This window comes from Sphaeramia orbicularis, chromosome 17, assembly GCF_902148855.1.
Source record: "Sphaeramia orbicularis chromosome 17, fSphaOr1.1, whole genome shotgun sequence".
NCBI lineage: Eukaryota > Metazoa > Chordata > Actinopteri > Kurtiformes > Apogonidae > Sphaeramia > Sphaeramia orbicularis.
The window spans coordinates 41,095,011-41,121,875 of NC_043973.1; the positions used below are offsets into that span (position 1 = coordinate 41,095,011).

The window sequence follows — 26,865 nt, forward strand, 5'->3', positions numbered from 1 at the left end:
GGCATTAAATCTCTGCTTTATTCTGTGTCTGAGATGTCATTTTCAGCAAAAATGCTCTAAATTACAGTATGTGTATTTGGAATATTGCCAGAAGTTTCTGAAATTAACAAACATATCCTCCAGAGACCCAGCAGTGCATTTTTGTCCTACGTAGGGGACAAGAGTTTCACAGCTTTACTTAAAAATAAAAATAAAAAAAAGTCTGCTGCCAAGTACATTCCATCATTCCATTGAAAAAAATCAAAAATGTATCTGAAAAAACTGTTGCATCATGCTGTTTCCAATCGCAGCAATTATTTAATGTAAACAAGCCAAAACATTTACTTTCCCGAATCTCAGGAGGATGTTCATGTAAAACGTATCTACAAAAGTAAAAGAAACTGTATTGTATGTTACCACTTTCTCAACACAGATGAACAGTTTTCTTCAGAGATTTCACTGAAGTACATATTTAACACTAATTCAGTGACAACCCAAGCATTGCTCAACTTTGCATATTAACTTGTTTTGATCTGATACTCTAAGAGGCACTAAATGCAAACTCACTGCAAATGTATTTAATAATTTAATAACATCTGATTCTGCATCTCAAGTTGTTTGGAAGCTCAAAATATGGAAATGTCTACATTAAACCATGGTAAATTAATCTAAATGACTTTATATTGTATTGTAATATTAGTCCGCTTTTTTCTTTTTAAACTTTCAGCTTATTTTGCTATGAACTTCAGGATCTATCTTGCAAGGGGGTGTCAGTAAGAAAATGTGAACAAAATCTGACATTGGAGATAACTTGCATAAAAATTTTCATCTTAAACCCCACACACATAACCAGTACTTTATCATATGCTGGTTGGCTGAAATTTATAGAGAACAAGTGTTATAAAAAAAAAAAAAAACCCTCAAAAAAACACTGCCCACACAAAACCTTTACCCAGTAAACTGTGAGTGGTTTACCTGAACCATATTCACAAGCAGGACAAACACACACAATCCTACTAATACAGGATTAGCTCTTAGTGTCCCAGTAAATGAACCAAAACCCCAGAGGTTGTGAACTACAGGACTGGTTCCACTGAAAGGTTACCACTGGTAACTTAAATGTCTACTGAGACAAAGGACCTCTTATTAAGCCTATAAAAATTAAAGAACATTCAAGTGTACGCTGTACTTCTTTCTACAGTGTAAACTCCAGCCATCCTCTTGCATGTAACAGCATTTTATATTTATACACATCACAGAGACACAAACACAGAACTCCGCTCCAGACTGCTTTTATTTTGATGTTTACGTCATGTCCTGGTCGGTTAAATTATACAAAAGTCCCATATCCACCAGTGATCATGGTACTGGTTTACTGGTCCTTCAACTCCTTCAGCCTCCTGATTGCAGACTTGACTGTGACAGCGGAAGTTGTGCTGAAAAAGAAGCATTTCACATTAAACAAAAGGTACAGTTCAATCAAGTTTCACAGCCAAACATCTGTTGTATCTTCATGACAATTTTCTAATAACTCCAACCACTTAATTTAAGTTTAAGAAATAGCTGAATGAGAAATTCTTTGGGGTTACTTCACATATTACATACTGTAGATTTATCAGCATGTCAACCTCAGGCATTTGCAGCTTGAAATCAGTACTTATTCCTTTGAAATATGTATGATCTATTGCAACAACATGATTCATTACCCATATAGTTGCAGCATAATGACAGAAATTAAAGACCTCTGGTAGCCTTTTAAATCCTGAGAAATACAGAAAATTATCGTCTCCCGTTCAAAGACTTTACTTCACAATGCCTCGGGCACAAAGGCATTCTTAAGATTTTGTAAAAAAAAAAAACAAAAGTTAAAATCACAACGGGACCCGGCTAGTGCATGTATCCATGAATTTAACCTCTACAGAGCTGATACTCTTCTAAACAACCACCTTACAAATTTTACATTCAAGATACGTCACTGACTCTTTAAGACTATATCATAGAACGCTCATACAGTCCACCAAGTGAAAGCTAATCTCAGCCATTATGCATGATGGGGAAAAAACAACATGAAGTGATTGTAACATCAAGCCACAGTTCCTGGATGAGTCCGATTTATTGCACAAACAACTTTATCTAAAAAGACTTGTTGGGTAGTTGCAGGAAAAACACCAAAATGAGGTTTCTAGATGTTCTGAATAAGAAATCCATCACTCATTAACACACTGACAGTAAATGGGTAGCACTGAGTGTCTTGAGTAATATATGAACCCAACACTGCATCAAACCCAATAAAAGCAGTAGGCAGCAGGTAAAAATGCGCCATGCAGGTACAATTACTAAAGGTGTTGAAAGATGATTAGAAATATTCAAATCTTGAGTCCAATCAACAACAACATCTCCATGCAAAGCCCTGCAGAAGGATTTGCGTTCAAGTGGATCATATACTTGCACTGAAGGGTTGCAGTTGTTTACACTGCAGACTGGTGTATTTTGATTCCTATAAGTATTTAGCAAATAAATAGGATTCAAAATTACTGAGCTGTATTAATTGTTGAACAAGAAATCATGTGCATCCAACATAGAAAACAGGATGCGATGTATGGAGATGTTCTGAGAATCTTGATGCATTCAAACTAATGACACTTGACTCTTGCTTCTAACATTCAATGCAACTGCGTCACTGATGTAGATGCATGTCTTCAGATGTGGGTGATTGGTTCAAGTACCAGAAACCTACTTGTAAGTCCAGGCTCCACCAGCCACGGTCTTCCTGCAGGACCCACAGTGCCAGATTCCAACAGCCCTCCTCTTCATCTTAGTCTACATATTAACAGATACCACATTAGTACAGTCTTGTATTAATTATGTAACAAAAAGTAGTCTTCAGTCATCTGCTGCCGGCATTTACTTCACTTCAATATATGTGCAAAATGCCCGAAAAACCCGTCCTTACCTTTCCACAGAAAGAGCACGTATATTTAGAGTGCTGGGAAATTTCAATTTTCTTGACCATCTTCCTCAGCGACGCGCCATAACGCGTGCCATATTTACCAACGATCCCCACCTTCTTGGTGCGCTTGGCCTGAGGACATAAAAGGAACACAAGTTAAAATGTGAAATGATAATCAGAGGACCCCTGCAAGAGACTTTGAAAGTGTACTCAAGGGAGGGGAAGAGACACTGATTCCAGCTCCTTCAGTGAGGGATTACTACGCTTTACAGTGATGATACATATGTAATTACATGGTCATAGCATTTGCACAATACATTATTAATAGCATGCTGTACAAATATCATCCTTAGACCGAGAACGCGGCTATTTACCACACATTTCAAGCCATTATCCTGTTAAATCCTGATATTGAGTGAATGGGCTCAGCACTAGCGTCTCCTGCTAACCAACTTTAGCTTCCTCCAAACATAACTAGCTTCAAAGCTAACGTAAATCTAAAGAATAAGCTTGGACAAGTGTCAGAATGGCTGCACTCAATTTTACTTTATACATGCCGTCGCTCATTACTTAATTCCGAATTTAGCGTCCAACAGCAAGCTAACTACTTACACGCCCGGTGTTTGGGCTAACTATATAGCACTAATGGCAGCCATTTCTATAGGTACAGGGAATGAAATAATCGGTTTTGTTATACACCAGATTGATAAATCGCCACAAATAAGACTCGGGATGGACAAACAATATCTCCACAAAGCTTCATGACGCGTGATTATACAATTTAGAGGACACAGAATGTAAGATTAGGTCGGATTCCTAAAGGGGGATTCGTGGCTCACCATCGTTTCAGTGAAGACGCAGGTCCAAAGAGGACGTGCATAGGGCGCAGGCGCGCTTTACCACCACGTTCACGCTGCATTATGGGACTTTGAGTTTTCCTGTAATTTAGACACTAACATAAAAATGAAGGGAATTATAAAATAAGCTTTGAATTTTCGTTGGTTGTTAAACTTAATGTTAAAATATTATTTCATTATTCCTAATAAAATTATTTAAAAAAGAAACGTAACGGTTACTAAGGACGCTTCGTAGATACGCGCATGCGTACTTGTACAATGTACGTCAACATTGACTGCTGAGCTGATGCGGAGTTGAAATGTTTGCCAGTGTAGCCTGATATGATGCGGCCTCTCATTTTAGTGAAGATATTATGAAGTGAAAATATTCTATCCTCATTACGTGATATGACATGAAGTTGACACGGAAACTGGTTCTGGCCAAGGCTAAGGCCTCCGACTTGGAAAGCGTGAAGAAACTGAACTGCTGGTAAGGATTTCATTTTTAGCTCAACACGATGGTTTTTTGTTTTACCTTCTGATGATCTGGACTGACAGCTGCTCACATTGTATGTCGTGTTGGTTGTAATGTTACGTTTTATTTTTTGCAGGGGATGCAACCTGACTGATGTGAGTAGTCAAACCATGTTTGGTGAAATTAGTCCTCAAATGCACTTTATTAGTCCCGTTAAAGTAATTTAGCCTTAAAATGTGCACATTTATATGTGTAATAAGGTTTAAATTGTCCCTGTTTGCTCTTCTTAGATTTCTATCTTCTCCCAAATGCCCAACATCGAGGTGCTGACACTGAGGTTTGTCTATTTAACTGTTTGCTGTCTGAGTGTTTTACTTAAGGGTGTCTGCAGAGTCTTTTCTGGTTAATGCCAGGCTTCAGAGGTTCTTAGAGTTCAGTTTGTGAAGTCCATGATCTAATTTCTTTTGCTATGTTTTAATTTTTTTAGTCAATTTGATAGTTCACATTTCTGATGTTAGAAGCTTTGAATCTGCCACTGATTGTGAAATGTTTACTTTCTTTTTGTTTCTATTTATCCATCTTTTGTGCCAGGGAAACAATTAAATATTCATTCCACGTGTAAGAAAATAGGCTAACTCATCTGCTTTGACAAATCTCATCACACTATCTTTGAACGAGCACAGTATAATGATTTAAATTTTTATCAAACAATCATTTATGTAACACACAAATAATTATTCACCACTGTCGTTGGTGAAATAACATACTGATTCTCCAATGTTTGACAAACGTTTTTGTGTATCTCTACATGGTACTTGAATTTTACCTCTTAGTAAAATGTAGATTAACACCACTCACTCTTTAATCATATCCTGACATTAAACCTACCTCTGCCCAGGATCTCATATGTACTGCTCTTCACCATATTTACCACTTAGCCTTAAAACAGTTTGTTCAAAATCCAGCCAGTCAGTTAAGGTAGAAATTATGCTAAATGGTCATAAAGCTAAAGTGTCTGGAACTTGTAGACACCATATATATAAACAAACACAGCGATGATACAGTTACCTCCTCCTAAGGCTTATTTGGATGGTCTTTCTTCCTTTTCTTTAGTGTCAACAGCATCACATCTCTCTCTCCTCTGGCTGGATGTCTGTCTCTGTGTGAGCTCTATCTGAGGAGGAACATGATTCCCTCTCTGTCTGAACTTTCCCATCTACGTCCACTGACCAGACTCCGAGTTCTCTGGTTGGCTGAGAACCCCTGTTGTGGAACTGACCCTGGCCAGTACAGACTCACTGTTCTCCGCTGCCTGCCTCGACTTCAGAAGCTGGACAACCAAGGTAAACCTGTACTGTACATTTACACCGAAGCTGGAGCATAAGTTCATATGTGAGGTTCTTGTGGTTTAGTGGAATGTTTTATGCAATTTCATACGTCTAATAAATGTTGTACATTTTACCCCATTGCATTTGTCTAGTTACTTTTCACTTTACAGTTTTTCATACCAATTCTGTCCGGAGAAAAGTCATATTTTTAAAATATGCTGTTTAGGAATTATTATGATAAACTGAATAATTAAATGCTCCTTTATGGACTTTCCTCCTTTTTAAACTAAACAAATTCTTAAAAATTCTCTTGGATTTGCCGGAAAATGCATTGTCATGAGTTCATAAAAAACTTTTTTAGAGATAGTGTTCTCACAACAGTAACACAACAAACATTTTTCATTTCTTTTAAATTATTTGGATCTCTGTTAGCTTTGGCTTAGGCCATCGCTATTCTTCCTGAAGTCCACACCCAACACAATTGTCTTTACACTGCAGTACACAAATTACCAAAAACACCCCCACACAAAACAAAACAACACAAACAACTAAAAAACATTCATCACAATTACAAAACAAAAACAACATACATGTACATGTCAATTAACAGTACCTCCCAAAAAGTAGTTTTTAGCATAACTTGTAAATGGTCATATATTTCACAGTTATACATCAATATAATGTCAATCAACTAAATACTAGCTGACACTGAGCATTGTTTTTGCAAATAGATACTCTTACAGTAATTCTTTAAATCTGTATTTGTTACTTTCTTGAATGATTCAAATATATGATCATCCTATAAAACATTATGCACAGTTGCAGATTAAACAACTATAGCCAGATTGACTGTCACTATATTTTACAAATCAATGAAATTGATAGGCTTGACAATGAAATTGATTCTGATAGTTTCCAATGGCTAGTATGAAACTTCTCAACTGGAAGGATTGTCTTTAGAGGAAAAATAATGACACAATTAGCAAAAATCACACATAAAATTATCAAGATTTCTCATGGTTATTTTTATGTTCAGTTCTCGATTTATTAATTTATACCTGTTAAAGTCATGTTTTGTGATTTAGATTCATTTATTATATTATCACTGTACTCATGTTGGTATTATTTTAACTTAAGTGTTAAGTCCAGTAGTTATGTAGTTTCTAATAAAGTCAAAAACTAGGTCATTTTCAGCAGGATTTGGTGATGTTAGACAATTATTTTTTCCCTGTTCAAAGCTACTGTTATTATATTAGTCTAAAAAAATATGTAAGCTGACCTCTATAAACTACTCAATGATATATAAAGTAGTTGAAATTAATGCATGACTAATATGAATCCAAAAGCTTTAGTGAAACATTAAAACTAATTTAATTACATTTTGCTGATAATGTTGACATGCTTTATGTAAGTAATGTACCAAATACTTGATATTGTCATGGCTTATTTTCAGTTTGTAATCAACACTTTAACTTAACTGAAAGGATCTGGAGGTTTTGATCTTACTGAGCAGTTTGATTAAATACAACACCATATGCTGTTGTAAATGATAGTAGAGAAGAACACCTTTATGATGAAAGAACCTTAAATCTGATATTTTGTTTGTGCAGTCGTGACAGAAGAGGAGATTGCACTAGCTCTCATGGAGGGTGAAGAGGTCACCACACCCCCAGGTTCAATCCAGAACCAGCTTTCTACCAACGGCCTTCCAGACGCAGAAACGGAGAACGACCCACTCAACTACAACATGGAAGAGACAAAGTAAGACTTGACGCCAGCAGAAAATACGCTAGCTGTCAAAGTAGTGTCGATGAATGTAAACAAACCCTTTCTTAAATGTTGTTTGTAGTAAAATCAGAGAACAGTTGGGGATGAAGCCCCTCTCCAGAGACAAGTTCCCGTCACTGTCATCTCCATCGACCAGAGAAACTAAAACATCTTTGAGGAAGGTAGCCTGTATTTTCACTGTTTCCTCTTAATTTTCTTATTATTATCTGCACTCAGTACCTGACAGACCACTTTGTATTTCCAGTCACACACTCTCGATGCAGTTCTGCTGCTGCTTAAGGATTTGGAAGAAGAGGAGCTTCGCATTGTACACACAGCCACGCAGAACAGACTCCAGATGTACACACTGGACTCGGAAATGCTCAACGATTCACTGCAGACACAGAAAACAGCCGACATCCAACACTGAAACAGTTCACAGCATGCGCTCAGGTCAACATAGATGCATGGCACTGTATTTAACTTCACTGACCCCTCTGCTTTTTGTGGTCCACTTTTTTCATGAGGCGAAATAACTAATTTTGTTAGCTTTTTTTTTTTTTTTCAATACAACCCTGTGTCTAAAAGCAATGATCAAGAAAATGCAATTATGTTGATTTATTTGACAACAGTGCATGAACAAGTCAAATGCTGAATCTGAGAAATTTTGCAATAAATACATGCTTATTTAGAATACAATACCAGCAACACAAGCATGTATTTTTCAAGTTTCGTCATGTTATAGTTAAAAATATTTCAATACAGGGTCCAAATTATTTGCAGATCATGGTTTTCATTTTTACAGTGTCTCAACAGTTTACGGAAACAGCTTTGTACGTGCAACCCTCCCTGCCTTGTAAGAACAACAGAATGTATGTTTTGCTACATGTTAATCTATTTCTATAATTAAAGAGGTAAAAACTGCAATACTTTATTTTTGAATGGTCATTTTAATTACACAGATGGCCGGGAAAAAATACATTCATCCACAAAATGGTTTGAAAGTGAGCTTGCAGCTGAACCAGTTCATCAGTTATTTAATTTCATTTATTTATTTATTCATTTAAACTGTGTCAGGTCATATTTTTCACACGTATTCTGCCCATTTCTCAGTGACTAAAATACACTATACAGAGAAAGCCGGTCCATGGTTTATGTGACAAAAGTGTGCAGCTTCTTCTTCTTAGTCACCCTCCTCGTTCTCCAGGAAATCCACTAATGTGTTCGCTTCCACAGGGACGATCAGATATTCCACTCCATCTGCACCCTGTAAAACAATGACGACAAATTTAGAAATAGAAACAGGAGTCTAAGGCAGAAATACATGACATCTACGACAACACAATGGTAAATGGTACCTTGCGTGTCCGTATGAGTTTGTGATCTCTGAACTCAGTCAGCTGAGTCCTCAGAGTGAGGTCAGAGTTCACCAAGAACGCCTCTCGACAACGCTGGTAGAAGTCTTGGAATGACAGTCCTTCACAAACACAAACAGTAAGATCAATATTGTAACATAACATGCTGCAAACTTTTAATCCCCCTTGGCCAAATATAGTGTAAGATTCTGTTGAAAGTTATTGCCCTATAATTTAGATTAGATGGTCTTTGTGTAAAACCTATTACATACATATTTATATTTGGAAGTACTCAGATATTATAACTGCAAGAGGCCATTGGACCTTAAAAAAGTAGGTCAAGGTCACATATTTTCAATAGCTTCTGCTCCATGCCAAGATGCATCCACAGTATAAATTTGGTGCAGATATATCAATGCATTCAGATAATTCGATTATGTCATTGAAAGGACAGACAGATGACAAAACAATTACAATATCCCTTTGGCCAGAAGTTGGCCAAGGGGTAAAAATTAGAGTCACACTAAAGATAAATGACAAACGTGTGAGCACCTGTATATGAAGGATTGTCCTTGTTCTCCAGCTGAAATTTCACCAGCAGTTTGAAGATTCCTCTGTAGATACAAATGAAAGCCATGAAGCATCTTAGAAATTAGTGCACAACAAGTTACCGTCATCAGTGACAGATGTGTTTACATGAACCCTAATATTCCAACAAAAATCAAAGCAATAACCCAGTGTAAGAAACTGTCCTTTTGGCTCGATAGGAATGGGTTAAACCTTCAAAAATCTGTTAAATAGGTATAGATTAGTACCAACAGTCATGTAAGCACTTAAAGGATCATTCCTGTTAGAAATACATATATTCCAACTGCATTCAGGTAAGATAAACATTAGGTGGCAGCAAAATTACACTGGTGTGTAGCTAATACAACTGTTCTATTGAAGGCCTTAAATGATTTAAAGATTGCTGATGTTGATGGTCAAAAGGCTCAAAACATGTGGTTCATAATATCACTGAGCTGATGAGCACTTGGATACTGCAGTAATATGCTTTGTGTACTGTACTAATTCTTAGAATTGATAGTTTACATGCAGATATTTGCAGCTGATGGTTCATTTTATGTTGTGTTTAAACCCAGACTACTAGATCCTAAATGTAAATACATGTAAATGTAAATGCAATCTATGTATCTCATATTTTATGAAGATGGTGTTTTGTTCTATATGTTCTTTGTTATGTTTTCCAAAACTTAGATGATATATCATGATATTTTTACCAGATGCTTTCCGAAACACCATCTTGGTTAGAAATAGACTGAAAAGATGAATAAATCCAGAATTCACATTTTCTTCTGTTATATTTCAAACAGATTAGACATTTCAAAGCAAACAAAAGCAGGTTCTCCATGTCAAAAAAAGTTTACTGTGATTTAATGCTTTGGTGCATGTAAACTCACACCTTATTGGATCACTTTATTCCGCATCTGTGTAAACAGCCAAGTTCGAATCAACTGGGGTGAAGAAACATGTGTGCTTTCTATTTGTACGGTACCTGGCATTTGGTGTCAAACTTCTCAGCACATGCGTAAGAGAAGACAGAGCCAGAGCCCCAGTCTGCTGCACCAGGAGAGAGTTTTCATACGATGTCTCCTCTGCATAATGTTGGAATGTCACACACTCCCACCACAGCCAGTTAAACTGGCTCTGCTTAAACTGGTCCCACACTGGAATTACACAGGAAAACTCCATTTAAAAACAGACACATCTGATACAACACATTTCAATATAAATAAAACTGCAACACTGACTGATAATATGTATTTTCATCACCAATAAAATATGAACGTGAAGAAAAATCATTTTACTTCCAGTCTTTATGTATTCAGGACAGTGATTAATGTCAAATCAATGTCAGTTTGGTAAAAGGTTGGCTAATTCAATGGTGGAGGAGGGAAGAATGAGGATATTGGTTGATGAAGGTGTGTTGAAAAAAAAACCCCAAAACAATAGATGTAAGGAATTGTTATGGATTCAGCTGGGACAGCATGTTAAACACAGATAATATGTAAAACATGTCCAACTGTTGTCTTTAGCAGCAAATCAGAAAAAAATTTAGTTGAAGAGTTGTTTATCAAAAGCCACATTGTCAATACTGATCCATGCCTATCCCAGCTCCTCCTCATATCATACAGATACAACCTACCACCACTCACCCAGGGGTGCGTTTATATGATCGATAGAAGCCACCAAGTGCAGGTTGGGCAGGGACGCAAGCTGCCCCAGTGCACACTGGGTCTTCTCTCCTCGCAGCATTGGCCCATCAATATTATGGATAATTAGATACACGTTGAGATCTGGGCCTGTAGGGACATGATTTCAAAATAAAACATGAAACAAAAGTGAAACTACAGTAAAGGTGCAGTGCTTGACTATTTTGGTGTCACTGGACAAAAAAAAAGTCATCACTACCTTTGAGCCAATTGTAATTTAACTGCTCTGACAAAACAATTAGTGTTTTTTGGTTGGAGAAAATCTATGCGGTGAGACAGACTTAGTCTAATTACAGGTGTTTTTATAGATGTAGGCAGGTTAAATATGTGACTGACTGATGTAATAACCAATCGCTGAAAAAGAGACTTCTCTTTCCAAAGCAGTGCGAAAAAGCATCAGGTCATCTATGATTTTATATATCATGATTATATTACATGATTTCAGCTCTTGCCACTTTAAGCACTGAACATAACAAAAGCAAAACCTTCTAACATCACTATCTGAGTATGAGCTGTGGATTTGTGGTTTGTGTTATACTTATTCTTGGTGTGGATTCTATTACAATGAAAGACAACACACTCACTATCTTTAAGGGTCTTAGAGATGAACTGGATCTGATCTGCAGGAGTTCGGAAACTTCCCTGATGATCGAAAACCTCACATGTCAGGGCATTTAGAATCTGCAGTGGAAAAGAAGTGAGGTGTTTCATTTACTCCAGTACTACAGTATTTATATTACATGTGTCAAGAAATAAAACAGTCTTACTCATGATCGAGGAGTCAAGCCCTGTGGTTTATACTCACTGACTTAAGGGTGATTGAAGGGAAGAATCCATTGACTACAAGATGGATTTCTTGGGACAAGTGAGAGACACGGAACTCCTCCAACAGAGCCTTTTTGCTGCCTAATCCGTAGACCAGAACACTGAAACCCAACCTAAACACAAATACACACTGTTAACTCTTTCAGTGCCACGGGCCGATCAGATCGGCTTTGGAGAACACGCCATATTTGTGTACAAACAAACCATCCACCCCCATTTCTTTCTCACATTTTGATGACGTTCTTTCAAATCTTCTTGCAAATTACGATCAATAATGAATCGGCTGCGTCCGGTGCGTTTTGAATCTAAGTAGCAATCGGTCGGATGTTACCGAGCGGTTTTTGACCAAGGAAGAGCTCGCGTTTCGTTTTCTGCTTGGGAAATTTTATGAATGAATTTATGAATGAAATCATATGCAAATTAGATGGCCATTTTGTAGTAATATCGTAAACACAGCGATCTGTCAAAACAGTCCCATCTGCTAGAAAATGAGTTCTGATGACGATTCAGACTTCGATTATAAAAACGACGCGGAATACTGAAGAACGGCCAAATTCTGTGGCACTTTTAAGGCTTATTAGCCCCTTAACTGTCTGGCACCGAAAGAGTTAAGTTATGTACCAGGTCCTTGTGCAGTCAGAGAATTTATAGACGTCAATGCTTTACAAAATGAGGATAAAAGTCAGGATCAGGTTCCTGACCTCCAGCGAATGCAAGAGAGAATGAAACCATCCTGACAGATTCAACTGTAATTTTCAGATGAATGGTTGAGAATGGTGAATTGCTATGTGAATAAATATGTGAACCATAGAAAATACCAATAAAAAGAGAATTGGGGAAAAAAAACAAAAACAAGAAAACATCCAGACAATTTATCACACATCAGTTCAAATGGTTTGTGGCCTGTTCTATCGGGTCCTCTTTGGTATGACTCTGCACCAAATGGGATCATCACACATAACCTCCATCTCATCCCCTATTTTGGACCAGAGATTATTCTACATATGGTTATTTAAGGACTTGACAACAGAGGTAGATTTTAGAGCTGGACATTGTTTTAAACTGACCACCATGTCCTGCCATCATTACCTACATGTACCACATCTCCCTTTGTGGACACCCTGAATGCTGTCATGTTTTTATCATTTTTAACTTCCATTTGTTTTTCTTCTCCTTCCACTGCTTTTAATGCCAAAAGTTTTGCAAACCTTTCTGTGGTTGGTCTGAAAGCATTGACAATCCAAAACATGTTCCCACACCGTGTATGAAACAAACTATTGTTGACTTTAAGCTAGACTGAGACCAGCTCTTCTGATTGGACCATACATCAGCTGTTTGTTCCTGCAACTTTGGTTCAAATCAAACAGAAAAGTCAAAAACTCCTGGCACAATGAATCAGGTGTGGAAGTGTCTCGGCTTGTTCTATTTGATGTCTTCTACAGTCGCAGAAAAAATGATTAGACCACCCTTGTTTTCTTCAATTTCTTGTTCATTTCAATGCCCGGTACAACTAAAGGTACATTTGTTTGGACAAATATAATGATAACAAAAATGGCTTATAAGAGTTTAATTTCAGAGCTGATATTTACCCATTTTCAGCGGTTTTCTTGATAATAACCAAAATCACTTCAGTTCTTCCATCAATATCTATGGCGTTGTACTGACAAAAACAGTGCTTTTAGGCATTCCATGTTTTCTTTTCTGTCTGTTTTAGTCACATGATACACACAGGAGTTGGTATTTGATTGCATAACCATTGTTTTTGATGTCTTTTGATGGTCTAATAATTTTTTCCACAACTATGTAAAATAATGTAGAATCCTCAATGCCTTCAATGTCTTTCTATACCTGCTCACAGAAATCTATCGATCATGCTAGATCAAAAACAATAAAAGTGCAACCAGACTCACTTTAACTGCAGCATCCACTTGTTAAAATGCTTGCAGTACTTTTTGTGGAGCTGTTGAATTTCTTTCGAGTAGCAGGATGGTTTTCCCTCTAAAAGTCGGATCAAAGTTTCCTGCAGACACAAATTAAGGAATTTAGAATAAATAATGAAGCACCTCACTTCACACCTTTACCAGATAACTGATAAATACTGACCCTGTCAAGTTTCGGGGTGTGTAATCGCTCGAGGGTGCGGTCTGATGTCAATACTTTTGAACTGCCATGAGCCTCGAAATACTCCTCCACCATACTGGGCTGGTGTACAGGCTCAGAGCTCTTGCTTTTCTTGGCTGGAGTCTTGTAGAGAGCAGCTGATAAATTTTTACTGGGTGTTCTTGGTGCCTTCACATTCTCCTTATCTTCTTTCTTTACTTTATGCTCTTGCTCTGTTGACTCTTCATCCTCCTCTTCCGCTTCAGAGTCAGAAGGTGACAGCTCACTATCACTGTCTGACCGGAGGCTTGGGGCTAAAAAATGAAAACACACCACTCTTAAAATACTGCTGCGTTCTATTTGAAAACAACATTGTTAGAACACGTAATTCTCACCTGTCATTCTCTTCCTGAGCCTGTGGGGTGTTGTAGAAACAAACTGCACCTTTTTGCTCTGTTACAGAAAAAAAAACAAGGTTAACATCACTGACACTCTAGCCAAGTCCACAAAAGAGGTGAAACAATGTTTATAATGTAAAAAAAAAAAAAAAACTGTCTCACTCTCTGTGGTGTCTGGCTTTCACCTCTCTGACCTAGAAAGACAGAAAAAAGAAGGTACTTAAATTAAGATCAGACATGTAAAGGCTGATAAAGATTTATTTGGTTGTTGTTCCTACTTCGTCCTGTTCTGGTTGGAGTGGACGGTTCAGTGTTTGGGGTCTTGCTGAAGCTCACAGTCTTTCCAGGAGTCCGGGCCAATTCACTCGCTGAGGTTAAAGATAAAAAAGACACAGCATTATATAATCACTTTAACTAAAACCACAATGTGTGGGGAAAAAAAGGTTTTGTATTGTATTGTGTTAGTGAAACCTCTCACCGGTATGGGCCATGCTGTGGCCACGTTTGTTTTTCTGGAAGGTGAAAATGGATGATCCAGCCACTCTGGACATCCCCTCCTCATCTTCTGTGAAACCAATATTATTATTCAGACAAGGTGAAACCACATACAATCATTAGTACCAACACAATAGCATATGACTGTGTGATGTAACAATATAATCATATGACAATGAAAAAATTTCTACTGTGTCATATTATGCTCCATAATAACTTCACTGCAAACCAAATGTCTTTTCTTGCTATGGTTTAAACTTGACACTACTCAACATTTACACTGAGCATGTTTCATACAAATATTTCCATTAGTTTTACTGTTATAGAGCATTACATGTTTAATCTTACCATATTCACATTTTAGTCAAAAAAGAATATTTCATTTACTTTTTAACATTTGATACATTCATTTATTCATTCTTTTCTGAACCCGCTTTATCCTCACTAGGTCGCTTGGAGCCTATCCCAGCTACTTACGGGCGAAGGCAGGGTACACCCTGGACATTTCGCCAGTTCATCACAGGGCTGACATAGAGACGAACAATCACTCTCACATTCATACCTATGGGCATTTTAGATTAACCTATCAGTACATGTCTTTGGATGGTGGGAGGAAGCCGGAGTACCCAGAGAGAACCCCCACAAACATGGGGAGAACATGCAAATTCCACACAGAAAGGTCCCTGGTTAGAATCGAACCCAAGACCTTCTTGCTGTGAGGTGCTACCCACAGCACCACCGTGTCTATTTTATACATTATTTTAAGTATTTTGTTAGATAATTAAAATGTAGAAACAAACTTTGCATTCCTTGAACATTAAAGAGAATGTGTTATAATTTGATATGTATTATTTCAATTTAATGTTTGAAATCTTTTAATTTGTATTTATTATTAAAGGTGTGTATGCTGACGTCATGGAAAAATCTCCCTTCTAAATGAGCTCTTGATCTCAGTGGGTCTTACCTGGTTAAATAACAGCAAAACAAAATGAGTAAAACACAGGTGTCAAACATGCAGCCCAGGGGCCAAATCCGGCCCGCCAAAGGGTCCAATCCGGCCCGCGGGATGAATGTGTGAAATGCAAAAATTACACTGAGGATATTAACAATCAATGGCGTCAAAATCATTTTAATTCAGGTTCGACGTACAGACACATACAGTCCAAGTAGATCTCAAGTGGGTCAGACCAGTAAAATAGTCTCATAATAACCTATAAAAAATGACAACCTCAAATTCTCTTTGTGTTTTTTGGTGTAAAAAACTAAAATTACATGAAAATGTTTACATTACCAAACTATACTTTTACAAAAAACCTGAACAAATATGAACAAACGGACCTGTCTTAAGAAAAGTAAAAGCAATTTTACAAATATTCTGCCTGTTACTAAATGTTTTGTGTGATTGTAATGCACGTGTATATGATAAACTGGTAAACTGAGGCAGAATATTGTTAAAATTGCACTTGTTTTTCTTAAGACAATTCATGTTGTTCATGTTATTCAAATTTTTAAGGAAACTTTGTAGATGTAAACCTGATCATAATATAATTTTACTTTTTTCACTGTTATTATTTTACTGGTCCGGCCCACTGGAGATCAAATTGGGCTGAATGTGGAACTGAACTAAAATAAATTTGACAGCCCTGAAGTAAAACAAAATGTATCAGTATTGTACATTTACGTCACAGCACAGCCATGTCACTGCTTATTAAAAATTTGGAAGACCCCCAAAAACAAATCACTGCAGCCTCAAGTACCTTCAGTATTATCTGTTCCCAGTGCTTGTACATAATTCTGCTCATCGATGAGACCATTTTCATCTGCATCATGTTCACCATTATCCATTGTGGCTCGTCGTCCAGTCGGTCTCTTAAACGTGACCATCTTTTGTACACCTCCACTGTTCTTCTGAACACCTTTAAAGACACACAGACGGGCGGTAAAGTAAGGCAAAAGAGGTCAAACACCTGCTCAAAACAGAAAAACAACAAATTAGGGATGAATCTGTGCTCCATACCCTCCTGTTTGTCCACGATATGGTCCAAGACATCTCCATCACCGATAAACTTCACTTCCAACAGACTCATGACTAAAGGAAACACATCATATTGTAGTTTGACACAAGCTAAATAACCTCTACTGTTAGCATACAAACAATACACATGCTACTACTTATGTAAACATGTAACTTTAAAACCCAGTAGAAGGGGTTTCCTCATTAAAATAAGTTCGTGGTCATAATAACTGCTCGTTAAAAACCTCAAATACGGTTGTAAAAGTTTTAAAACGTCTCCTATACCTGGTGGTGGTGTTATCGTCGACCAAACAGATAAACAAAAAAATAAATAGATAAAACAAAAACAAAAATGAGAATCACGACGTGCTGCAGCCGGCAACTTTCCGCGCCATCCTCATGAAGTTTTTAAACCACGTGACAAGTCAAAGGTCACACGCTAGCCAATGGGGACTCGCTTTTGGTAAAAACAGCGTTTCCCATAATGCCGTGCGTTCTTCTTCTTCTCTTAGATTTTCGTTTAAACCGCAGTTGACAAACAGCGTTACCGCCGTCTTCCGCTTCGGCCCATTAAATTCCTCCAATTTAAGAAATCACTGAAAACTGAATTACATGTGTTAAATGATGAAAACATGAATTGTGACGTTAATAATTACATCATGATTACATCAGCATTTCATAGGTAATCATATATGCAATTCACTGTATGAAAAGAGAAAAATCTCCCCAAAATCTGGCGCTCAACTTCCTCTAAAATTGAGTGGTCAAAAGCACAGACATTACCATATAAATACTGTATTACAAACAAAATTAGAATAATTTATCTCAAGATTTTACATAACGTATATCCCTCCAGCACTATTTTATCTAGATTTTTTGACATTAAAGAAATATGTAACTTTTGTCATTCTTATCCTGAAACCACTTTACACTTATTCTTTCTTTGTGTGCATTCTTCTGACTTTTGGTCTAAAATTTAAAACTATCTGATGTCTAAATGTAATGAAAATATAGTTATAACATCTCAAAATGTACTTACATATTTTGAACATGACATACTGTATGTAATTTGGAATTTATTGTTAATCTGATCATTTTATTTGGAAAAATTTCACATACACAAAAGTAAATATGCCAAAACATGCCCAAACCAACTATTTAAACAATTAATAGGTTAGGTAAAATTTTCAGATTCTAGCTTCTTAAAATTGTTTTGGTTTCTTTCCACCTCTGACTGAATATTTTTGGGATGTGAAACAAAAAAGACATCTGAGGCTCTGGGAAACAGCAATCAATCTTTTGAGTTGTTTGTGAAAGATAGTTAGCAAGGAAAATAATCGTTGTAGCCCTAGAATGCATACTTATCACTTTCATTTAATACAGATTGAAATTAGAAGCTGTAATGAGGTCTGCTGCTGTGGAGAACAGTCCTGCTTTCAGAAAAGACACTGTGTTGTTCCCAGTTTTAAATAAAGATGGTGCACTGAAATAACAGAACGATTATAGCATCATTATCGTCAAAATCCAAAAATTTATTGAGTCCGTTGTTTTGTTTTCACATAGCCATCTAAACAAACTCATGAACAGCTGAACATCTCATCACCACCCTCGTGTGGGCGTCCACGTCCCCACCAGACGACCCTCAGAGTGCACATGGTACACAGGATGCATCATCGCTGTTGCACACGCCTGCACACGTAAGAGAAAGACACACAGAGCATAAATGAGATCATATTAGTGCTGTCAGTAACCTAAAAGAAGTAAAAATACCTACTGCTATTAAATATGAGCAACTTTTAAAACTGTAATTTAATGCCATTTAAAAAAAAAAAAAAATCATGTAAAATAGAGTTTCTCAGCTTTTCACTGACAGAACATTGGTCTTATTTTGACATTCACAGCCTCTGAGTGAACAAATCGAATTCATGAAAACTGTTTTCACAATTTGTTGCACTGTTTTTTGTCATTCATGTTGTTGATAATAATAATAATAATAATAATAATAATAATAATAATGATGATCAAAATGTACAGGTGGACTTTAAATGAACCAGACTGAAACACAGGTTCTCCAGAATGAGATGATGCATGAAATCCAATACTGACTAACACAAAAAGTTAGAAAAAACTAAATAAATACAAGAGACTCAGCAGTCCAGAGGAACATTCTAGGTCTTAACTCTTTACTGTACTAACATGGTAAGGGATCAGAGTGAGCAGGGATCCCAGTGGGTATTTGCTGTAGTCAAGTTTTCCTGAGATGGGTTCAACTCGTCCATGTTCCTGAGTCATGGACAGTAACCTAGAAGAAAACAAGTCACATCAGAAAGTCACACACAAAAAAAGATAATTTTTTAAGAAGGGATGTAAAAAAATCAAGAGAAATAATGCCATTATTAGAAAATCTACTCCCTTCCTTCGGCAGCAAAAGAATAAAAAGATAAATAAGCAGTAAAATAAGGTAGATGATTCGATGCAGTTCCATGCTGCTGGGGAAAAGTCAAGTCAAACTGTCAGCATTAGATTTTACCCTGTACCCCTCTGAACTAGAAAAATATGAGACTAAACGAATCATACAAATCTTGCATAATTTTCCATTTTTGCTTTTAAATATGTTTTTGTATTTTTTGAGTGATTTTGTATTTTCTTTGTAGATTACAGAACTTTACACTGGAAAATTAGTGGTGTTTTTGTTGTTCTTTTTTTTTTTTTTTTTTTTTTTTTAAACATGATCACATGACTAAAAATGTTGTCGTTCCGAAGAAGTCCTGGTTTCACATTCAGAATCAGCCTGGTTTAATAAAGATCAGATGTTTTTCCTCCAGCAGCACATGAACAGGTTTTCTCTTGTCCTCTATAATAAAACAGTCTTAGTAAACAATGATGATTTGCATGTTTGCCTGCTTAATTGTGTCTTTAATGGAGAACAGCAGTAGAGTTCAGAGGAAACTCACTTGAGGTCTGGGTGTCCTTCAATCACAGCGTATCCAGTGGGAAGTTTTCCAGCTCCATCGAGACTGAGAAGCAAATGACAAATCATTTATATCAAGTGTTCTACAATGAAAACACTACATTCATGCAGCTGTGACTTAACTTTACTGTTGAGCCCATTTTACAAACAGGAAAAAACAAAATGTCTGAACATGTTACCTGAGTCCAGTCCATCCACAGTCAACCAGGAGCTGGTTCCTGTGAGGACAGTGTCCGATTACTCTGGTCAAAACCCTCACCGCCACGTCCTCCAGGCTGCAGGAGCCGATCAAGGACTGCTGAACATCTAAAAAAAAAACAAACAAAAAAAAAAAAACAGCATATCTACTGTTACAGGGCTCTAAACCAGTTATTCTCAACTGTTTTTTTGTCTGGGCAAAAAATAATGTTAAAAAACAAATGTGTGCTTTATTTTTTATGGAGCGGAACACCGTCCATTCACACTCCCCAACAGTAGGGGGCGGTAATGTGCTGTAATGGTAATTCAATCAATCAATCAATCAATCAATCAATCAAAGTTTATTTATAGCACTTTACAACAACATGAAGAAGACCAAAGTGCTTTACATCTAAAAACATGATTAAATTATATGATAGAAACAGTTTAGTCAAATACCATAAATATGCATAAAACAATAGGACACAATACACAATTAACACCAGACATTTCACAGCATAAAAGAAAACCCAAAATTTGTATTCATATCATTGGTGAAACTCAGGTATGACTCCATCAGATATGGCTTTACCTACACTGATCGACAAAAACCTCAGTGCGTCTAATTCTTGAATAAGTGACTGAACGCACTTTTAAGTTTTGGTTAAAATGTTCCTAATGTAGTGTTAAAGGGAATATTTCCATATTTAGTATCACTACCTGCTGGTCCATTTGATTAATCAACAAAGTTGTCTTCTGTGTTTTCATACTGTGATATTCTGTATTATCTCAGGTTCATAACACACCATCTTTTTATTAAATAAATCTGAGAGGTGTAATTGTTATAAATTTGGGTCTCAGCCTGTTGATGATAGTGGGTTGAGATCCACTGCTCTAAACAACACTCATGGATCCGCAGGGGCATCCACATACCATAGAAGACGTAATTTCCAGGGTGAACTTCGCTGAGTTGAGCCATGTCTTGGACTGGATGACTGCAGGAGGGAGTGGAGCCGATGCTGGACTTACAGGAGATACCAACACCCTTCAGCCTGGGGGAGAAGATTCAAAGACTTCTTTATTGTCAATTTACCGGATTGCACATACATACAGAGAACTGACATACAGTTTCTCTCTCATCCTGCCACTTAAATGCCATGTAATTAAAAAAAAAAAGAGGTAAAAATAGAATATAAATTGGTGTATAAAGTGGTATAAAAGATGAACTATAATAGAATCCAAAAGACATCAATCAAACCTATTTACATACAACAGCAGTGGTAGTGCATTACAGTAATAGCTATGAGGTGAAGAGGTGCATAAGGGTCAAAACACAGTAATGTCCTGTCAGAGAGCAAACTTTAATTGATTGCCATTCCAAGATTTATTTCAATATAAAGGAGCTCCTTGGCTTGTGTAATCCCTTATGGTCCAACTAAAGCAAAAATGAATTTAAAAGTAAAAATGTGGGTCATTTAGCAACACTAATCTGTCAAATTGTCTCTAAAATGTCCAGTCAGAAAGATTTCGAATACTGTGTTTTGACCCATAAGGGAACAAATATGACGATAAGAGCACATACAAGGAAAGTCACTGTGTATTTGTTAAGATATTTTCAGCACTTCATAAGATAGTTCTGCTTGTTTGTGAGTCACTACTAAGAAATATTATATCTGTTAAGTAAGAATCACAGTGTATTGTGCCTAGTTCAGACCAGATTCATAATGAAATGAGTTCAAACGTGGACATACTTGTTGTCATGTTCTGAAAAACTCTCTGTGCTTCTGTTCTTTTTTTGTAGCTGGACATAATCTGTAGCATTGGAATCTCCTTTATCCATTCTGTCTCTCAACTCTATCATTAATGAAGCCATAACAGAAACAAAACTGTCTATAACAAGTGGTGCCACACACAACAAACCCCGCCCCTCACATGTATTGTAGCTTATTTTGGAATCAATCCACTTTCATCCATATTCAATATTTGCTAAATATAAAAATTATATATGTGCTAAGTTTGAAGTAAATTGAAACAAAATTTACGTTATTATAGACATTCGAAATTTTGCCCATTGTAAGTAAATGGGATAAGATTTAAAAATTTAACAAAAAATTCCAAAAACAAGCTATAACTTAGATATTTTGCAGAGTGACGTCTAAAATTAATCTCTATTTATCTGCAACATTTTAAGTAAACTGGGTTAAAAATGATGTTTTTATAGCGATTTGAAATTTTGCCCATTATAAGCAAATGGGAAAAAAAAAATCCTAAAAAATTAGAACTTTGACCTACTTTTCCCAAAATGTAATCACATCTACCCTGGGTCACTGGCAATCTATAAATCCAATCTGCTATGAATTCAAACAATAGTTTTGCTGCTAAAGTGTTAACAAACAAACAAACTGAACCAAAAACCCCTTGCCTCCCCTTCAGGGGGCGGGGTAATAAAGAATAAATGAGGATAATTATGTTGAGTTATGTGCTACAGTTGCATTGATGTAATGGCAAAAGAGTTTAGACTCGTCTATGGGTGCCTCAATGGATCAAATTTATGCCATACTTTGACATATGACAAAGGTGGAGCCTACTTTTTGGTCTTACTTTTCCATAAATTGCAGTGTTAGGTTGGTGGTCTCCTGGGCAACGGCCTGTATCTGCTCCACCCCTTTGCAGTTGTAGGTGTTGCCACAGTGGGCGTAGACACCTGTGAGCTCCACCCCCTCCGCTGCGTGGATGGCCTGAGCCAGTCTGAGCGCCTCTGGGTTTGAGTGCAGGACTCCAGCTACAGCAAACAAACACCCGACCACACACCTGCCCGTGTTAAAGCTCTACACCTGTGACATCAGAAACCAGAAATAAAGCTGCCTTTAACTGACTGTTTACCTCTTCCGTTGCCGCAATCAAGTTTGAGCCAGACGTGCCAAAGACGCCCATCTCTCAGCGGCCGCTTTCGGAGCTGCTCCAGAGCATCAGGATGATCCAGTAAAACCTGGAAGAGATCCAGCCTCTCTGACAGAGACGCACAACGCTCCACCTACAAACACACAAACACAACGGTTACTGGGAGTGGTGTTAGGAGGAGAGGTTATGGAAGATAAAATGATAGGAAAGAATGTCAAACGATGCAATAGTGTAATGATTAATGTACAAACCAAAAATAAATTCATTCATTCACTACTGCACATCAGTGCATCCTGGGATCAGTACAGCACCAATAAACAGCATTTTCCTACCATGCACCACGGTCGTGGAATAATCTTCAAAAAACTGTAAAACTGCATACATTCATTTCTATCAATGATTTTAAAAATATCATGGAGTATGAAGTGATGGAAGAAGGTCACTGTTTTTCTTGATGCCATTATGGTTGAATAGTTGTTATTGTGTTTTATTGTTCATTGTGTATCATGTATGTGTTTTGTGTTGTTTGGACTTTGTATGGCTGCTACCTTGGCCAGGTCTCCCTTGCAAAAAAGTTTCCTAATCTCAATGGAACTTCCTGCTTAAATAAAGGTAAAATAAAATAAATAATTAATTAAAACTAAATATAGTACCTTATCAAAGGGAAGACAGTAAGCATACAGGATGTCATCAAATCCATGGTCAGCATAGAAACTGGCCTCTGCCAAAGTGGAAACCACAATACTCCTCCGTGATCCACCCGTCATTATGTCGGCACACTCTCTGAACATCAACACAAACACACAGACCTGATCAGTCGCCCACAAAAAACTGATCTGAGTGAATGTACTGTATAAAATCTGTGACATCATACAGGGTTTTGTGTGTCTTCATGTGTGGCCGAAGCTGGACTCCCAGTTTCTGAAAGCGTTCAATCATCCTCTGTGCATTTCTCTTCACTTTGTCCACATCCACCACCAGAGCAGGAGTACACAGCGCTGAGATGGGCCCCCCCTCCATTCTGAAAGAACAAACACACAGATATTTCCCCCAAGCAATTAAATTCTCATGCATGACTGGCTTTAGTTCATGTCATGGATAAACATCCAACAGCGATGCTATTCCCATACCACAAAACAAGACATTTACATTACATTACATGTCTTACCTGAGCCTGTTAATATAACATGTCTTTTCAAACACAATTAAATAAATCTGAGCTACTTTTATTTTTGGTTCAGTGTCATAAACCACCGACAACAGAGATAGAGAAAAAAAAAAAAACAAAAACCCAAGATTAATCCACCAGATATTGATTTCTCCAAAGTTTTTATGCTAAAACATTGTTTATTGTATTGTATTGTAATAGGGAGTGACTAGAAAACTGGATTTAAAAAAAACAAACAAAAAAAAACCCCTTTACTTTTCTGCTCTCTGTGGCTGTGAATAATTGTACATTTTAACTTGAAACTTTTACACAAGAGAGGTTTTTGACATGACTCCTTGAAGATGGTGCATATCTATGTCACAATTTTTATTTATTTATTTTTTTTTGTCATTTTGTCTGGAATGAAGGATGTTATTGTGAATTCTGAAGTAAAAATCATACACATGGTACCTAATAATGTCTGTAAACAGTCAGTTTCTAAGTTATTTTCAATATTCCATTTTCTGTCTATAATATATTTTTACTTCAAAATATCTAAAATATACATATATATATATATATATATATATATATATATGAAATATATAGAACAAATTCAGTACGAACAGGTGCTCCCTTAATGTTTCCATTTTACTTTTTTCCAAAGCATTATTTATATCATTACACAAACAAATACACCCAAACTTGTTTTGTGCTGTTTTGCAGCTGTTTGATTGTGTAATGAGACCTTTGAACTGTCAGCCTCCAACAAGGACAAATATACAACTTTAGAAAGTTTTATACATTTATGCACTAATAATAATAATGATGCATGAATAGAGTAAAACAAACAGACTGAAGTTAAAGCTAAGAAAAATTAAAAACGCAGGAAGTTTCGTGATTTTTATGTTACTATGAGACCCTCCTGAAGATGCGTTCATTGACACACAGGATTTTGAATATTCCTGAGATACAATAAACATTAAAATGCGTAAACTGGTTCATGCATGTAGTATTACCTTCGTAAATAACGTACCTCAGTATCCTGCACTAAACCGCACAGACTGCAAACGACAGACTTGAAAATATAACTGATCACGTTACTGACTACGGTGTCCCGGAGCGGACAAACCTCATCAGGACGTAAACCCAAATCTCTGGAGCACAGTATTTGTTAACAGTCTGTGTAGAAGATGTTAGTGATTTATTTAACCCTGATGGTGATCATTTTACTTATGAAGAGTTTGTTGCCAAATAACCCATCATCAACAAATAATTTACTTCTATTTAACCCATTCACAATACGATTTTTTTTTTTTTTTAAAGAATGGAATCTTAATATGTTATCAATGTTTTAGAATGAACTTACTCTAAATGTAAACATACCTGTGCATTAATTTACTCAGAAAGAAAAATACCATACAAAGGAAAATCTTTCTGGAATAGTATCTTCCCAAGATTTAATTGGTATAAATTCTAGACATTACATTTTCTTTATTATATCAGTAATAAGATCAAAGAAATACATATTTTAACATATAACATATATCCCACTAACATTGTTCTAAATATACAGATATTTAAAATAAATATACATTTTATAATCAAAAATTTGAATCACTTCTTCATCTATACTATCATTGCCCTTATTCTCTTACTTTTGGGGCCATTTTACGATTACATTTCTTCCAATTTAACCAACGTCATTGAAATTACAGATAAGAACTTAGCTACATTTTGACCATCCAAATTATAAACTATCATTTCTAATTAATGTATTTTATCTTGTTGGAGACATTTTATCCATAAACATAATTTCTTTTAAAAGTAAAAATAAATGAATAAATAAATAAATAAATAAAATCAATTTTCATGTGTGAATCCAAAATTCATTTTAATTAATTTGTTCCCAGTAAACTCCAAAAAGCAATAATTCCCAAAATTGGGCTGTTTTTTTTTGTGTCTGTTGTCTGTAATGCTTGATTGTATTGTTGTGGTTCTTTAATAAAGTTAATTTAAAAAGTAGATACATAAATGCATATGTAAATATGTGTGCATGTATTTTTTTTTTTTCATATTTAAAGCTGTAAATTATACCTATTCCTCTAACTTCATCATTGAGTGTATTTTCTTTTTCTGTCCAGCAGGAGGAGACATTATTCTGAGAAAACAGTAAAGAATGAGGTCTACATGTCAAAGCTTTTAAAATAGTATGAATAAAACCATCAGAAACTGGTAATTTTTTGACAACTTTCTGTCCAACACAGTGAAAATGGAGTCAAATACTGAACTTACCATGGGCACAGAACAAAAAGTTTTCATATTCACATGAAATTTTATGAGGGTTCCCATTTATATTAGTTTTAAAGTAGCCAAAATCCAAATTTTATGCTTGTTACAAAATGTTTTGTGCATTTGTAGATCCACAGTAATCTGGAATGTACATGTGTAAATCAGAAATTGAGAAATAACATTGTTAATTATTATTAAATTTCAGGTTTTTCACACTTTTTTGTGAATGGAGCACTTTGTAAACATTTTTTTTTTTTTTTATAATTTAATTAGATTTCTTTGCACTGAAACATAAAGATGAATTTAGAGTGCTCATTATCTAAAACCTATTGCCTGCTTGAGATCAAATTGGGCTGTATGTAGCCCCTAAACTAAAATGAGATGCCCCTGGTGTAGACTATATTGTTTAGAGCGGATTACAGCAAAAACAAAAACAATGGCTTTGAGGAGTACATTCTGTTGAAAATGGTTGATAAGTATGTCTGGCGCTGCACAGTTAAGTGAAGGAACTATTACAATTACCTTTCAGTTATTGTTAATCTGAATTCTTTTTCAGACTAACTTAGAACTAAGATCCACAAA

The 26,865-nt window shown here is 36.2% G+C and overlaps 4 protein-coding genes across 4 annotated transcripts; 1 reads left to right on the plus strand and 3 right to left on the minus strand.

Moving 5' to 3' along the window:
• Window positions 1-1,255: 1,255 nt before the first annotated feature.
• Window positions 1,256-3,821, minus strand: rpl37a (ribosomal protein L37a). Its single transcript, XM_030161393.1, has 4 exons — window positions 3,769-3,821; window positions 2,933-3,061; window positions 2,717-2,799; window positions 1,256-1,415 (listed from the first exon to the last, which is right to left on the minus strand). Exons 1-4 carry the CDS (start codon window positions 3,769-3,771, stop codon window positions 1,352-1,354), a joined length of 279 nt encoding a protein of 92 aa, XP_030017253.1. The 5' UTR covers window positions 3,772-3,821; the 3' UTR covers window positions 1,256-1,351.
• Window positions 3,822-4,054: 233 nt separating this feature from the next.
• Window positions 4,055-8,262, plus strand: cfap410 (cilia and flagella associated protein 410). Its single transcript, XM_030161085.1, has 7 exons — window positions 4,055-4,255; window positions 4,377-4,395; window positions 4,531-4,577; window positions 5,354-5,583; window positions 7,179-7,329; window positions 7,418-7,517; window positions 7,601-8,262. Exons 1-7 carry the CDS (start codon window positions 4,179-4,181, stop codon window positions 7,763-7,765), a joined length of 789 nt encoding a protein of 262 aa, XP_030016945.1. The 5' UTR covers window positions 4,055-4,178; the 3' UTR covers window positions 7,766-8,262.
• orc2 (origin recognition complex, subunit 2) lies at window positions 7,902-17,259 on the minus strand. Its single transcript, XM_030161082.1, has 16 exons — window positions 17,081-17,259; window positions 16,799-16,870; window positions 16,539-16,697; window positions 14,765-14,851; window positions 14,565-14,654; window positions 14,449-14,480; window positions 14,284-14,341; window positions 13,892-14,202; window positions 13,699-13,808; window positions 11,769-11,901; window positions 11,548-11,644; window positions 10,907-11,053; window positions 10,246-10,417; window positions 9,243-9,304; window positions 8,694-8,812; window positions 7,902-8,602 (listed from the first exon to the last, which is right to left on the minus strand). The coding sequence occupies exons 2-16, from the start codon at window positions 16,866-16,868 to the stop codon at window positions 8,519-8,521; spliced, it is 1,731 nt and encodes a 576-aa protein (XP_030016942.1). The 5' UTR covers window positions 16,869-16,870; window positions 17,081-17,259; the 3' UTR covers window positions 7,902-8,518.
• A 923-nt stretch (window positions 17,260-18,182) lies between these two features.
• On the minus strand, window positions 18,183-25,076 carry LOC115437753 (D-threo-3-hydroxyaspartate dehydratase). The gene is made up of 10 exons (XM_030161083.1): window positions 25,028-25,076; window positions 23,719-23,865; window positions 23,498-23,627; window positions 22,827-22,977; window positions 22,545-22,725; window positions 20,877-20,995; window positions 19,946-20,072; window positions 19,750-19,812; window positions 18,992-19,097; window positions 18,183-18,484 (listed from the first exon to the last, which is right to left on the minus strand). The coding sequence occupies exons 2-10, from the start codon at window positions 23,862-23,864 to the stop codon at window positions 18,395-18,397; spliced, it is 1,113 nt and encodes a 370-aa protein (XP_030016943.1). The 5' UTR covers window position 23,865; window positions 25,028-25,076; the 3' UTR covers window positions 18,183-18,394.
• Between the last annotated feature and the right edge of the window lie 1,789 nt (window positions 25,077-26,865).